At 31.7% G+C, this 15,820-nt stretch overlaps 1 protein-coding gene across 2 annotated transcripts in view; it reads right to left on the bottom strand.

Moving 5' to 3' along the window:
• LOC114333143 (ubiquitin carboxyl-terminal hydrolase) overlaps window positions 1-13,109 on the bottom strand; it is a 35,736-nt gene extending 22,627 nt beyond the window's left edge. Inside the window, exons 1-3 of one of the 2 annotated variants that reach the window (XM_050661364.1) lie at window positions 12,928-13,109; window positions 12,670-12,810; window positions 2,196-2,341 (exon numbers count right to left, since the gene is read on the bottom strand). In XM_050661364.1, the coding sequence (XP_050517321.1) occupies window positions 2,196-2,341; window positions 12,670-12,810; window positions 12,928-12,960 (320 nt within the window). In that variant the 5' untranslated portion in view covers window positions 12,961-13,109. Of the gene's footprint in view, window positions 1-2,195; window positions 2,342-12,669; window positions 12,811-12,855; window positions 12,880-12,927 lie in introns of those variants that run through there. The other variant, XM_050661365.1, reaches the window with a different exon arrangement.
• Between the last annotated feature and the right edge of the window lie 2,711 nt (window positions 13,110-15,820).

The raw sequence follows: 15,820 nt of genomic DNA, 5'->3' as shown, positions 1-15,820 counted from the left end.
TTTTCATTGTTTTTCGCCGACTTTGCCATTTCTACAAAATGTCAGTACCTACTATATTATTAAAAAAATCTATGTTTATTTTTAAAAAAATAAGTTTGAAGCAATCGTTTAAGCAAAAAAATAATAATATTTTGTAACAATTTAATCAAACCTTATTTATGTTAACTCTGTCTCACTTTCGTTAACACATAAATTAACGCAAGTGAGATTAACGAAAGTGAGGTTTTATGTTAAACTTCCCGCCAAATCCCTGATAAATTGTTTGGATGGTGACGCCTTTTTAAGAATAACTACTTTGCTTAATTTCCTAGCATATACAGTTTACAAACATTACTAATTAAACAATTTTCACAAAATATACTTATTAACAAAAGTGAAACATTATGCTTACAGTCTGTGGGTCTTAACTCCGTTTTTCTATTAATATTTGTTAAATTTCACAGAACAATCTACCTCTCTCAAGGCTTTTATTCAACTAAAGAAGACTTGTCCAAACACTTAATATCACACTATCAGCGCCATCTAACTGAATTTATGTGAAATAATAATTCTATTAACGAAAGTGAGAATGAATGATGAGGACACCTATAAAAATCTGATTTTAAACTATAAAATAAAGTATTTCTTATAGGGGATGATAAAACTAAGAAATAATGTCAGCTACATTCTCTGTAATTATTTATTTTACATAATATGTTAAAATGCCGTTTTTTTGTTTCAAAGCTTATATTAGCAAGGTGGGGACATTAACGAAAGTGAGAATTGACTCCTTTAATTTCAAAGAAATATAGGATTGGTTTTATTTGTGGGATTTAAATAATCATAGGAAGCTAAGTTCTAATGCACTTTATTTGAGTGTAATATTATGCTAATTATTTTTTCTTAATAAACATTAATTTTGCTTAAAGGACATCAAAATGTACATTTTGTAAGCAATGACCCAAATAATCATTTTTTGTTGTGAAGCGAAACAAATTTCGATTTTCGCATAATTTTGGCATGGTTTTTAATGGACTTTTTCTTGGAAGGTTTCACTTTATTTTTCGTTTGATTTACTTTTTCCATTTTGTTAAACTATTGATAATATTTTTAGAATAAAAAATCCTCCTAAAACTTTATATACTCGCATTAGAATTCGAAATATTTTTACGTAAAATATACTTACCTACCTACGTATGACTAAAACTCACAATTAACAGCAATCTATTCTTTCAAAGAGGCCAACAACTTATACAACAACAAATATATAATAAATTAACTATCAATAAACACTACTAGAATTGTTGTTTCCTATGAAACAACAATAACAAATTCTTAAATTAACACACTACTGCACTGAACAAATATCGATAAAGATGACAGAACAGATTAGAGAAAATCTGACGCAGGTTTGTCAAAATGACAGTGATAATTTCTCTATGTTGCCTAATTAGTTATTTAGTTATATGTTCGATTTCGTGTTAGAAATAAAAAATTTTAGTAGTTCCAAGATTACACAAAATCTAGGCATGGGATAAAAAAGTTTATTTGAAGAAAGTTTATTTTTTTCTTCTTAATGGCGGTACAGGCTCCTTTTTTCAATATTTTATTTAGTTATAGAGTAATTGCCACGTACTAACATATTTCTGAAATTGGGCTCTGTACCGCCATTCTTTATTATATTAAGAATATGTGTGCCAAATATCTCGACAAAATATACAAAATTAGAGCCGCAATCTTGGAACGCGTTTGTTGCTACCTGTTGATGGCTACTGTAGCCTCTTAAATACAGTTCCTACTAAATTTAGGTAACTGAACTAGCATATTTTATGAGGTTTCAGTGACCTAATCCTTAGTCATTAGACATTAAGTATGGGGGAACTGCTTTGAAGATATTTTTAGATAAAATTGTAATAGTGAAATTAAATCTAAATGCTAAGATTGATGAATATAAAGAAGAAAATGTTGTAGGAGAGTGTGGTCTTGGAAAACGTAACCATATAAGTGGACCGATTTGTAAAATTATGAAAAAAAAGGAATTCTGTATATATTATGAATTGTCATTCTCTTTGCCTTATCCCTATGCGGGGTCGGCTTATATTATGAATACCTTTTTTAAATGCCGAAAAGGAGACTTTACATTTACTATAGAATGCAACCTTCCTAAAAATTATCTACCAGTACCAGAAGTAAAAGAAAAACAAACAAACCATTACCTCTCGTCATTATTTGCAATACTGTGAATCAAAGCAATAGTACCACATGCATTTGATACTTTCTGTTTCATATACCATATATTTGGACTAAGCTCTGGTGCCTTGTTCAAATATTCTTCCTTTTGTTTCTGGGCGTGTGCATAGAACTAAAACAGAATAACTTATTTAAAATATAATCGATGGCTTATATAAAAACGATATCAATCATTTATTTACACACATTTTTACAGGAGACACCAACAACCAAATTTCTGCATACTGTAACTTAAAATATACATATGTGAAAAATGTATGTGTAACAATCTAAATATGCTCAGAATCAGAAATATTTAAAGATAGTTTTTAGTTTTTTATGTTATCCCTGTAAGTTGTATCCATATGTAAAACTTTTTTATTATTAATTTTACGAAAAAAAGTTATTGTTCATAAAAAGCTCTGCATGGTCCAAAACCTAAGATTTAACCATCAAATATCAAATTTTTTGAATATTATATGAGGTATGTCAAAAAGTTTGAATTTCATTCAAGAGTAAAGTAACTTTATTTTTCACAATATTGAAAATTGCTATTATGAAAAGTTGTTTAGAATTAAAAACTCTATTCTAGTATGCAATTACATCCTTCTAATCGAACTATTCTGAACTATAAAGGTACTTTGCTTTTGATCTAAATTTATCTTGTTTGGCATACTTCGAACAAAATTGATAAAATTTGATATAAGATGGTTGTATTTTAGGTTTTAGACCATCCAGAACTTTTTATTAAGAATTACTTTTTTTCGTAAAATTAATAATAAAAGAGTTATCAAAATTGAAATAACTGAAAATGTTTCATTTTAATTTTAACAAATATACCTTTTATAAAGGATTTTATGTTTTTGTAATGGTATACAGCCAACTACAGGAAATTTTTCCTCGTGGATTTGAAAATGTTAGTTATCTCAGTTATCTGCAATTTTTCAAAAAAAAAATTTGTTCAATTAGAAGGATGTAATTGCATATTAGAATATTAGGTCTGGATCCCGCGTATGAAAAAAAAAAGTTGATTAATAGCAAGCTGAAAATTTGTTAATAGCTTAAGGGTGTCTAGTCGGACAAACTTTAATATATGGGAACACTGGAACAGGGGAAGTGTTAATTGTGGAACAGGTTAAAAAATTGAAACAGTCAAAAAACGAAAATGTTACATGTATTTTGTCTGACAGAACTTCCAATTGATTTGTTACCCTTTCATTAAAATTTCATGCAAAAATCAGACTGCTATTTATCACCTGTCATAATTCCTGTCATTTGACATTTTCTATGTGTTCCACTCATTATAATGCCCATTTGGTGATAAATAGCAGCCCGATTTTTGCATGAGAGTTTAATGAAAGGGTAACAAATCAATTGGAAGTTCTGTCAGACAAAATACATGTGAAGTTTTTGTGGTCTGACCGTTCCAAATGTTTAACTTGTTCCACAATTAAAACTTCCCCTTTTCCAGTGTTCCCATATATCAAAGTTTGTCCGACTAGACACCCTTAAGCTATTAACAAATTTTCAGCTTGCTATTAATCAACTTTTTTTTCATATGCAGGATCCAGACCTATATAGTTGTTATTTCCAAACAACTTTTCATAATAGCAATTTTCAATATTGTATTCTCCATATCAAAAGTTCTCCACTCAAAAAAGTTCTCCATATGGATACAACTTACAGGGACATACTGTATAAACTAGTAAGAGAGATATCATGTTTTTTGGTAAAAAATAAAATGATTCAATTATCTAGTTGAACTCAATATTTGTCCAATGGTTATCAGCTTCATCAGGAGTGCACTAAAAATTTTATTAAAAACAATTAACACGTTCAGTGCTATTCACATCTTAGTAACATTGCTGCCGGCCTGATACATATTTTTTACATTTTTGCCTCTCCATTATTGTTAATTTGTGTTATTATAAGAGTTAAAAACAAGACAAAATAAGTACCTACACCTTACCACAAGTGCTATCACTCCTGCGATACACACACTACAAGTGCTAGCATACAACTAAACATTATATTCGATATGGTATATGACGCACCTGTGCGTCATCCGCCCCTCTACAAGAAACAGCTTGATGCACCGGTGCGTCATCAGCACTGAACATGTTAATAAAATAGAAAATACAAACAAATAAAACTCACAGGTTGGAAGACCGGTTGGAAAGCCAAGAAAGCGCTGGGAAGACACAGTAAACAGCGACGCACAAGCCCTTTTAGGAGTCCCTGTATGGAGAAGAGCAGCCACAGACAAGCAAGGGTGGAGGCAAAAAATAAAGGAGGCCAGGGCTCAATTTGGGCTGTAGTGACATAGAAGAAGAAGAAGAAAAACTCAGAGTGGAATCGTAATGATTCATTTGCAAACAAGTTAAATCAAAACATTAATGGCCAGTTTCACCAACGACAAATAGTAGTTTATTCTATTATTAGTCTACAAATAAGACTTATTTTATTTATTTATCAAATAAAAATTTACTCTTTGAATAAATGGACAAGTTAACCGTACTTTAAATATCTATAACAAAGAAATATAGATATATAAATATATCTATATATTGAAACAAAATAAAAATATAAACGTCTAATAAATTTTATTCGGCGAATAACTATTCATTGATTCTTTGGTATTGGTGAAATCAGACCTAAGACAGGTCTGTCGACAATGGCTATTATCCCAGTGGATGTATAAAGTTATTTTATTGAAGTGTTTGATTTTTTTTATTCACTATTGAGGAGATTGAGGAATCAACATTAAACAGCTTGTACATCATACCGACTATTACCGTTGATTGAGGTATTGGAGAAGATATCTCATGTTACGAAAGAAAACGAGACCTCTGCTATATTCGCCTCATAGATGGCAGGCCAAAAGCCATCTAGTGAGCAGATATGTGAATCTCTAACCCTTAGAACGATAAAGAAATTTGTATAAAATTCAACTTGTATTATTTTTGGATTTGACCACAAAACGCTACAATCGACAGGGTTGCCAGTTCTAAATGTTTTGGAAATAATCGGCATCGAAAATATTTATTAGTCCGAGCTGTATAGTCGTCTCCGTTATGTAAATTATTCCTTTTCGATTATTTTGCACAAATTTACTCAAAAAGAGATCCTTATAACAAATCCACAGGGTACCGGGCGGTACCGCGGTCGGAAAATTGTTTAAAAATTTTTTTTAAACAAATTCACAAAAATATTTTTTTTTTTCACTTCGAACAATTTTTTTTAGATTCTTTTGGTCATTCTCAGCAAAAAAGGTCTCTTGTTATTTTTCTCTAAAATTGATTGTTGTTGGGTTATACGCGATTTAAAATTTGAAAAAGCTAAAATAATCATTTTCATTTTCAGACCTATCATTTTCAGACCTATAATATATTTACAAAGAAAGAATCATTTAAATTTTATGACTAACAAGAAATTTCTTAGATGTGGCAACAGAGCTGGTGTGTAAAAAGGCTGGCTGAGTCTCTTTCCTTGTCTAGAGTGTAACGGTAAACGAAATAAAACAGGAAACTACAGGCTAACAGTATAGTTTGCGATGAATTCACTGGGGCAGTAGCTATCGAAGAATCTATTTTTCAATAATTTTCCAGTTTGTAAGAGACAGAAGATCGTATTCGCGTTTTTGAAAGAAGGATAGAGATACTCGGTGAATGTCGGTGATAGAATGCCTCAATTTTTAGTGAAGCATGAGAGATCTTCACATATCAATATTTCAATCAACGCTATTACTAATATAAAGATATATATAAAACGGTCAAAAATACATAAAAAAATAAAAAGTGTAAGAGTAATCTCGAAACTAAGCAAATAAGTTTCTGCTCGACAGAACTGTAGCCAGACTCATGTAGTATAATGACAATTTGTAAGTTTGAAAATATTGCTGTCTCATTACCTTAAAAATAAATAATTAACAAAAGTAATCAATAGTTAGTTGTTCTAACAATGAAATATAAGTACAGGTACAAACAAACACTGAAATTTTAAATAATATGAAAAACCATTTTTGTTAACACAACAAATGATATGCGTCAATCTGAAACGCGATGTTATAAAAAAATAGGCCAAATGCAGATTACATTCATTGTATGGCACACACATTAAATTTAATTTTAAATGATTAGATTAAACCCATTTATGAAGTGCCAATTTTTTTTTGATAATTTGGAAAAAGTATATCCTTTTTTGTTGTAATTGTAATGGTATAAAAAGCTGGTCAATGTTAAGTAACAATACATAGGAAATATATAAAATTACTTTCAAGAGAGTAGGTCCTACTAGATGGCCTTCAAGGAACAATGCTTTATGGGTTATAAAAAAATCATTTACTTATAATGAAAACTTTATAGGAAATAAATTTATTTTCTATTAAAAAACACGAATGTGATGAATGTAAAAATATAATTACTACAGTTGAACCCGTTTATTAGAATAGCCATTGTGTCAAGCAAAAGTATGCCTATAATCTAATAAGTGATCATTTGTAGCTAGTAAAAAACGTTTCGGGACCTCAAATTTCTATTCCTTAACCTTCGGAGTACGAAGACTGGGTCAAGAGTGACCCGAAATTCACTTATTTCTTAATATTTCATGAAATAATTTTTTTACAAATCTGATTGATCGTAAGTTCTCCTTATTTGTTTCAATCTATTTTTTCGTGTATCATTCGTGAACATGCAAATTGCAGTTTTTCCTCTACGTAAAATCTATGATGACGGGTCATTCCTGACCCGGTCTTCGGATTTCGACGAATTTTTCAATGTGTTTGTAGATACACGTAAAACGCAATCGTCTCTGTTTACCAGTGAATGTATTCAAGGGCAAATGATTATGTTTGTAGAAATATTAGTGGATAGTTAACCTTGGGAGCAAATGTAGTGTCTAATACGCCCCTTACGTATATTTTTCAACTTTTTGGATATTGCGTGCTACAATGCTTTCGTTCTCTGGAATACGAAAAATCCCGAATGGAACAGCCAAGTAAATATAAAACATTGCAGAAAACTATTTCTGGAGGAGCTTGGAAAACAATTAACCTCGCCCAATATAAACCGAAGAGCGGAAGCACTACAAGAAGAACCCACCGGATACCCTAAATCTGTAACAGCTGCAATAGAAACCACCGGTGTTAGTGCAAAAAAGCAAATCGAAGTGCCGCAATCTGCAACAAAACGAGGTCGTTGTTATTCTTGTAGGGGTAGTGAAAATAAATATTCAAAAAGATGTGACATGTGTAAAAGATTTGTTTGTAATACCCATTCAAAACGCGAAGAAGTCCATATTGTCAAAATTAAATGCAACTACTGCCAAAAAGACCAGGATGGTGAACCATCTTAAAAAAATTAAATACAAAAATTTATGATTATAATTTTTGTGTTCCTTTGTTGTTTGTTGAATTAAAGATACTGTTTAATAATACTGACTATTTAAAACATCCTTATAAATAAAATGAGAATGGGTCACGCTTGACCCACCTTCGTAATCTAAGTAAGTCAAATAATCTCCGTACTCCGAAGGTTAAACCAAGATATTCCTATAGCCAGTATTTTAATAAGCAGGTTTGACTGTATTTTGAAAAATTACAGAAATTCCAAAAATTCAATCTGTTACAGAACATTCAGAATTATTAATGATGAAATAACCTTGCATCCAGTTTTCCAGAGGTAGTAACAGAATGTTTTCTGTTTTTAACCCTTCAAATAGCTACTGCCATAGCTGAAAGAAGTTTTTCAAAATTAAAAATGATTAAAAACTACCTCAGGGCCCGTATTCTTGAATTTCAGGGAGTAGAAATGGTAAGAGAAAGTGACGTAAAAGTAGGCGTGGCTCCCTAAAACCGAAAATGCTGTATTCTTGAAAAAAATTCTCTTAATCTTTGAGAGAAATGTCACTCCCTAAGGGAGTAATAATTTCTACTGGTAGTATGTAAGAGAAATTGAAAATGGGAGCGAAAATAACAATACATAACCTTACAAAAGCGGAGAGAAGTCTCAAAAACGTCTATTTTATTTCTATCTGCTTTCTTCAATGTCCATGTTTGGGATGCATAATATTATGTGGCTGTTTTTCATATTTTCATGTGTTCCATATTCATAGCTGTTTTTGTGATAGTAAGTCTTCTATGCATCTTTGTGTTCCATAATATTAATCTTTTCTCATTTCTGAAATATCTTAGCTGATCCTATTGTATGGAACTCTGGTTTTTAATTACAATTTAGAGAGGTTTTTTTATTGAGAGGGTTCCCAATGTCAGATCTTGTCATTTTACACTGAAACTTATCCTTCAATCCACATGTAGATGTTATAGTGTAACTTCCATATGCAGATTTATGGATGTTTCTATCTATCTCCATATCTATAGAATAATGTCTATTAGCTATCTATACAAAGATATTTCAAAGAGTAACAAGTCTGAATGATAGTGGCTTCAAGGCAAATGTTGGGAAGTGCTTCAATAACCAATATTTACGAATTACAAATGGTAATAACTCTATAATAACGTTCAGTGAAGATGTCATGCATATATTTTGTCATAAAATGGTAATTATTTTAGTTCCAAAGTGTAACAATTCGAGTTGTTTCATTTTGTAACTGATTTTTTTCCTAAGCGTTTTATTTTCTCAGTTGCAAACAGTTAGATTTCTAAATTTTACTCTTGAGAGTTGGCTTTGAACGTTAAAAAAATTCAAAGACTGAATGTCCAAGGACAGATGATGAAAGAAATTAATATTTTCGCAAGAAGGCATATATATTCTTTTCCTATGATGGAATCTCATTACTGCTTAGCTCACACACAGAGAATATATTTACAGGGGGGCTTGAACTTATCTGAAATGTATCAGTTGTATCTAAAGCAGTGCACAGAAAATAATTGAATGGTGGGCTACAACAACGTTGTAAGCGACAGATTGGGTCAAAGTGAGGTTTTAATGCAATATTATTGTATATCCAATGACCAATACGAGCATCTTTCAATCAGGCCAAAAACATTTTACCTTCCCCGAGTTTTTCGTACCACAATATTGGTATCCGTATTGTCATAAATGACTTGTCAATAAGTTTTTTCCATCTCCTGCATAATCTTAATTCTGTCGCTTACAACATTGTTGTAGCCCACCATTCAATTGTCAGTCTATTAAAAAGCATTTATATGGAAATATTTTCAATACTGAGTACAATATTTAAATTTTTCAGCCAAAAAAATGCATGTTCTTTCTGTGAATATTTTAAAGATCTATCTAATGAAGAGAATCTGAAAAAACAGGAAAGCTTTACTCCTCACATTAATGAAAAGAACCAAAGTCAATTAGAAAAGAAAACGATTTAAAACTGCCTTCTTCGTCAAAACTCTAGTACAGTAGAACCTCACTTAACCGAGGTAATTGGGGCCGAGGGTACCTCGGATACGGCAAAACTCTGATAACACGGAACGTAACCTAAATATGGTACAATATAAAGACGATTGTAAGGTTAACATAAAAATTGGGACAAACACACATTATTTTGGTATAAAACGCATTTAATAATACATAACTTTAAAACAGTTGAATCTCAAATACACTACATGTGAATCAATAATTATCACTCATTACGTGATACTTTCTTATTAAAATTTATAAAATTCATATTAGGATGGCCTCGGTTAACCGGATATCGGTTAACCGAGGTTCTACTGTATGTTGTTTTGACTTGCTAGCAATTCAGGTTGTTCCAAACGGAGACAGAAGTGACTTTTTTATAAAAGAGGGCTTGCCTGTTACAATTACACGATTTACGATATACATAATAAACAAGGATATTACTTTTTATGGTACGACGGGTAGCTTGTAGGGGTGTTAACAAAATAGGTGGTTGTTTACTAGAAATATTTGAGGGATCATGTTACAGTAAAACGTCATATTTTATTTTATTTAATCAGTTAAGTCCATTTGTACCTTTCAGTGTTGGGCTCCGAAATAAAAATAAGTTTATATGTGCCCTTTAATCATACATTGTCTTAAATACACATATTGAAAGCATTACTCGTAAGTTCTTTGTGGTAGAACACATCCAAAACTAGGGCGATACAATGCATGCTCTTATAGAATGTGAAAAATAAAATGCTCTGAAAGGAGGACCACTGTATGTGCCTTCACAACTAACACCTATAATAAATTGGGCAAAGAAAACTGGAAAACCCTATATTACTACAGTCGACTCACGTTAATTCAAACCTGCGATAATTCGAAACTCTCTATAATTCAAAGTTATCACGAGTTCCTTACAAAATCTCTTTATAGTTCGAACTAAATCAATCCATTTTTATGCACTTGGTAATTCGAACGAAAAAAATCATTGCTATATGTCAAAAACGACACGTTAATTCGAACTCATCGGCATCCAACACTCGACAATTCAAAGTTGCAGAGAGAAAGAGGCAGAAAGATTGTAGTAAGTACAGTTTTCAAACTTGTTTCAACGCACCTTTATTTCAGTTAAGGAAGCAAGATCCTCATTCGATACCTTACAAACCTTTTGTCTACAGAACGAAAGTGATGAAAAAGCATTTCAGGCACTTTTTCTCTTAAAAAAAATTATTGAGCAGTCTGAGCAGCAATGTGCTTTGAAGCAAAGCAGTATAATAGAGTTCTTTCGAAAGATTGATTAATTCATATTATGAATACATACATGTATGCACACGAATGTACTTCTAAACTTTTGTCATCGTTATAGAATAGCACTTAATAAATAATAATTGATCAACACTTAATAATTCGAAGTTTTGCTTATTTTCTCTCACAAATTTCAAACCATTTGATATATCAAACACTCAATAATTCGTAATATTTTAAGAGTCCCTCGAGTTTCGAATTAACGGGAGTCGACTGTATTATATTTCGAGATATCATGAATATTAAAGCTTTAGTTAAAAACACAGCTAACTACACAAAAAATATCAGCAAGGAATCAATGAAATGGAATGATGTGCATAGGTATTGTTAAAGTAGAAAAATTAACCCCCTACACAATTTTATACAAAAAAATATTTTTTTTAGAAGGAGTTCTAAAGTATAGGTAAATGTTAACCGGAGAACAAGAGGATAGCGAGCAAATATTGATATCAGACTTCTCATACATGCTAATCAGTTATAACAGAGAATATATACTCTCCATTTATATTCGTTTAACGTTTATATTCTTTGGTTTAATCAATGTATAATTTTATTATCAATAAATAATTATGTAAGTGGGTGAACAGATATTCCTGCCCTCACAATATTCTTTTTTATACATACAACAGTGTATATATCTCTCATTTTTTTGTTTTAGCATAGTGCATAGTATATCATATGGCCAAGTTATAATCATATTTTTTGTGCTACTAAAATCATTTGTATTATTTTATCCTGCTGTATAACAAAATGATTTTAAACTAAATATGAATTTAATTTGTTGGTTACTTATTTATTCTACAAAGTTAGGTAGGTTATAGTTTTTGTATATCTAAAAAAAACAACAACCAATAAACACATTGAATAACAAACAAAACATGTAACTTTAGTGAGAACACGAGAAATCTTTGTCAACGTTGTGTACATACAAAAAGAGAAAATAAAGGCCAGTTTAAGCACAGTTTAATGTTGAGTTTAAGAAAGCTCAACAAAGAAATAAAATAAAGGTGCAAAGCTGGTAAACAATACTATTATCACAGCATGTATATGCAAATGAATTAAAAGCCACAATCAAAACAACTATCCAAGAGTTTGAGTTGTATTTAGGAAAATACTCGACACTCTTCAGAAAAACTGTTTCTTTTTTGTTTGTCGAAGTAGGAAGTTGAAAAATCATGTAAACAAAAACAAATGATCAGGTTGACAGTCGACGGTATGTCATTTGCCAATATTTAACTTTTGTGATTGGTTCAAATTTTCAACAACAATCCGGCAACACTGTTCGCAGTTTCTCTCATTCCTTTCTACTCCCTCGATTCAAGAATACAGCTTTTTGAAATCGAGAGAAATTATGAAGGAGTAGAAAAGCAAGCTAGCGTAGTAGGGAGTAAAATTTTCTCTCGATTTAAGAATAAACGCAAAGGACTTCTATGGAACAAGAACAACTATCACTTTTTGTTACTGTCTACAGAAACCAAAAATCTGGAGAAATTTAAATCTTCTTTAGGTATGAACGCTTTAATAAATAAGTGTAGGGAACAAAAGGCTAGAAGAGTTCATTTTTTAATTGTTTGGGTAACATATTTATTATTGGCTCTCAGGAGCATCTGTATTTGTAATATTATCTGTATCCTAACTATATTTAATGAATATTTAGTTCAGTTCAAGAACTGACTTTAGTATCGGTCCCGGAAAGAACCCTGTGACAAACTTTGAACCGGGGTTCCTGTGGGACTAGCTACGCCACTGGTTGGGATCAATATTAAACATCTGAATTATTTAAAAGCAATTTTACCTTTTCACTGCAGGGAAACAGTAGGATAACAGCAATCACCGGCCGGGGCACCCAAGCAAGTGCATCTGTATCTAGACCATACACATCTACTACTTTAAACTTCTCAGGAACGCCCAGAACATGCATGAACTGTAATTTAAGCTATTAATAAAAGAACAGAAGGAAACATTACTTACAATAATTTACCTTGTTCATAACCTAAAACAAAATCAAATAATTATTTACTTATAAATACCAAACACAAATTCAATTACTTACATCTGGATTTGATTCTAATGGAAACAGCGACATGTTAATCGAATTTGCACCTGAACCCTGAACGAATTGTTTAATATTTTATAAAATAAAAAAATCAATATTTGCAATGTCCACAAAAATTTTATGACAGACGACAGTGACAGTGACAGAATATCCACATCCACCCAACAGTTCCGCGCTACGAGCGCTACCCGTAGTTGGACCGGGAACTAAAATGGGCGGTTTCAAAACAATGGCGGATCTACGGAGGGAATGGGAAACTTCACCCTCTTCCAACATCCAACAAAGTCCAAAATTAAAGCAAAAAATGGTTGAAACATAAAAATATATTATTTGACTATTTGACATGAAAACTAAACTATAAACAGATAAATTTAACCCAATAAACCCTAACCCTCTAGTTAAGACAAAGGGGAACTTAATCCATATAAGTTATTATTCCTATGTCTTTTATGTAATTTGGGCTTATCTTTTTTATTTCTTCTGGTCCCTCCAAGTACGGTACAGTTGCGGCCATTGAATAGTTTACACCCATTATAAATGTCTATTATAGTAGCCGATTTTTTTTTATCTTTTATCTCGTTTAACCCGGGAACAGTCGCGGTCTTTTCTGTCACGTAATCGGTCGCGCGATAGATTTTATCTAACAATACGAATTTAATTATTACCAATTTACAACAAATTTTTATTTTGTAGTATTTTTATTTACTTGATATGTTAGAAATATTATTTCTAACAAAGGAATAAACCTACGCATTATTACACCCCTCCTCGAGGCACTTAGTCATCAAGTTATCACGAAAAAGGATAAAATGTTAGATTTTTCTAACGGCGCGACTGCTCCCGTGTTAAACGCGCATTTTACGTAAAGTTACGTTAATTACCAATATGCGGACCCAGAATAGGATAATTAAAAAATCAAAATAAAATAAATCTAATTTACAAAATGTAACAAAATGGAAAAAAGTTTTTTTGAATAATATGGATTATGTTGTTAATAATAAAAATGCGGTAGTGTAAGTTAAAAATATACATTTTATTTTAATACTATTTTTTAATATTAAATGTCTGCTCTGCTTCCCATAGTTCAATTCTTCCGTGGTCTAAGGTTTCTTCATTTAATTTCTTTGTCAACTCTGCCCACACATTTTCTATGAGCTTAAGATCTGGACTCCAGGAAGAACATTAACATGAGTTCATGCCAACCATTCTGGAAAAACAGTTCTACGCGAATGCCTATGCACCAGGCAATTGTTTGTAATACAATCCTGTTAATTTTTTTTTCTATAATATACAGTAAGAACCACCTTACTAGACACACGGGCACATTGAGCCAATACAATCCTGCACCCTTCACTTATTGTACGGTTTACTTTTATGCCAAAAAGTAAACAGATTGATCCCTACGTAGAAAAAGTCCCTTTACGTAAAAGAAGAAATATTAAGTTGTAGGTTATTTCTGACGTCTATAACGCCAGAAAATGTTTATAAATATACAGAGTGGCCAATTTATAGAACAGTTGTATTATTTGACGTTTATAGTTTGTCATTGTGTTAAAGTTGTAAATTAATATTGTTGGTGTTTGAATAAAGTTATTTTAAAGCAGAATAACAATATTATTGTCACTTCACAAAGGGCGTCAATTATATTATTTAAAATATGTGTATGTAGGTACTTTATAATAATTTAATAAACAAAACATATTTTCGAGTTATACTATTTTATAGTAAGTAGGTACATTACAATATAAGTAATAATTAATAATTAATCAAAAGAATATTAAAATAAGCTTTCTGATGTGTTTATTTTTTAAATAAAAACAAAGACATTCTTTCAAACAAGCAATATAATTCAAGAAATATAAAACATTAAAAATAAATATAAATACATAATACAAAAATGATTTACAAAAGATGCTCAAAAAGTCCTCCCTCCTGAGCAAGACAGTAACCCATACGGTTATAAAAACTTGAACGTACATTCGCAAGCATGTTAGGGCTAATGTTTTGGAACGCCCGTTCAATTTTTAATTTGAGTTCTTCCAAATTATTAGCTCTGTCATGACCATAAACAGATGATTTGATGTATCCCCACAAGAAAAAATCATTGGGCGACAGATCCGGTGATCTCGCTGGCCACAAGATAGTTCCCTGTCTTCCGCGTATTACACGATTTGGGAACATCATATCTAAATATTGCCGCACTCCAGCAGTGTTGTGTGCAGGGCACCCATCTTGCTGGAACCAGATGTGATCAAATCTGTCGCCGGCGATTCTACGGATTTTTGGAACAATTTGCTGCTGTAGTAGCTCCAAATACTTTGCTCCAGTTAGATTTCCGTCTATGAAAAATGGTCCAATCATATTACCTCCCAAAATTCCACCCCATACATTTAACTTTCGGGGATACTGTGTACGTACTTGGAAAAAGCGATGAAGATTTTCCCGAGACCAATAACGTACGCGGGATGAATTATGACGATGTAGTAATGGAAATGTTGACTCATCCGTAAAGACAATATTGTTGAGAAAATTGTCGTCACGGTTAGCCTTTTCCATTACCGCTTCACAAAACTCCATGCGTCGAATATTGTCCACGATAACCATTTTTCTTCAAAACCCTTCTAACTGTAGTCACACTTGAGCCTACTACCTCAGCTACTTCCTTGCAGGACATTGTAGGATTTTGATTGACGGACGCACAAATCATCACTTCTTTCTGTTCCCGATTTTCATCAAAAACAGGAGCACGCTTGTGTCTGCGAGGGTTGACGCATCCATGCCTTTGAATATTATTTATCACACGCGATACGGTTTTTAATGCAGGAGTTGGACGGCCTTCAAATTCAACGGGAAATAATTTTCGAATTCGTCGAAGTGTATTACCTTCGTA

The sequence above is a fragment of the Diabrotica virgifera genome, chromosome 9 (genome assembly GCF_917563875.1).
Source record: "Diabrotica virgifera virgifera chromosome 9, PGI_DIABVI_V3a".
NCBI classification, from domain to species: domain Eukaryota; kingdom Metazoa; phylum Arthropoda; class Insecta; order Coleoptera; family Chrysomelidae; genus Diabrotica; species Diabrotica virgifera.
This window is presented reverse-complemented; position numbering and strand designations above follow the sequence as displayed.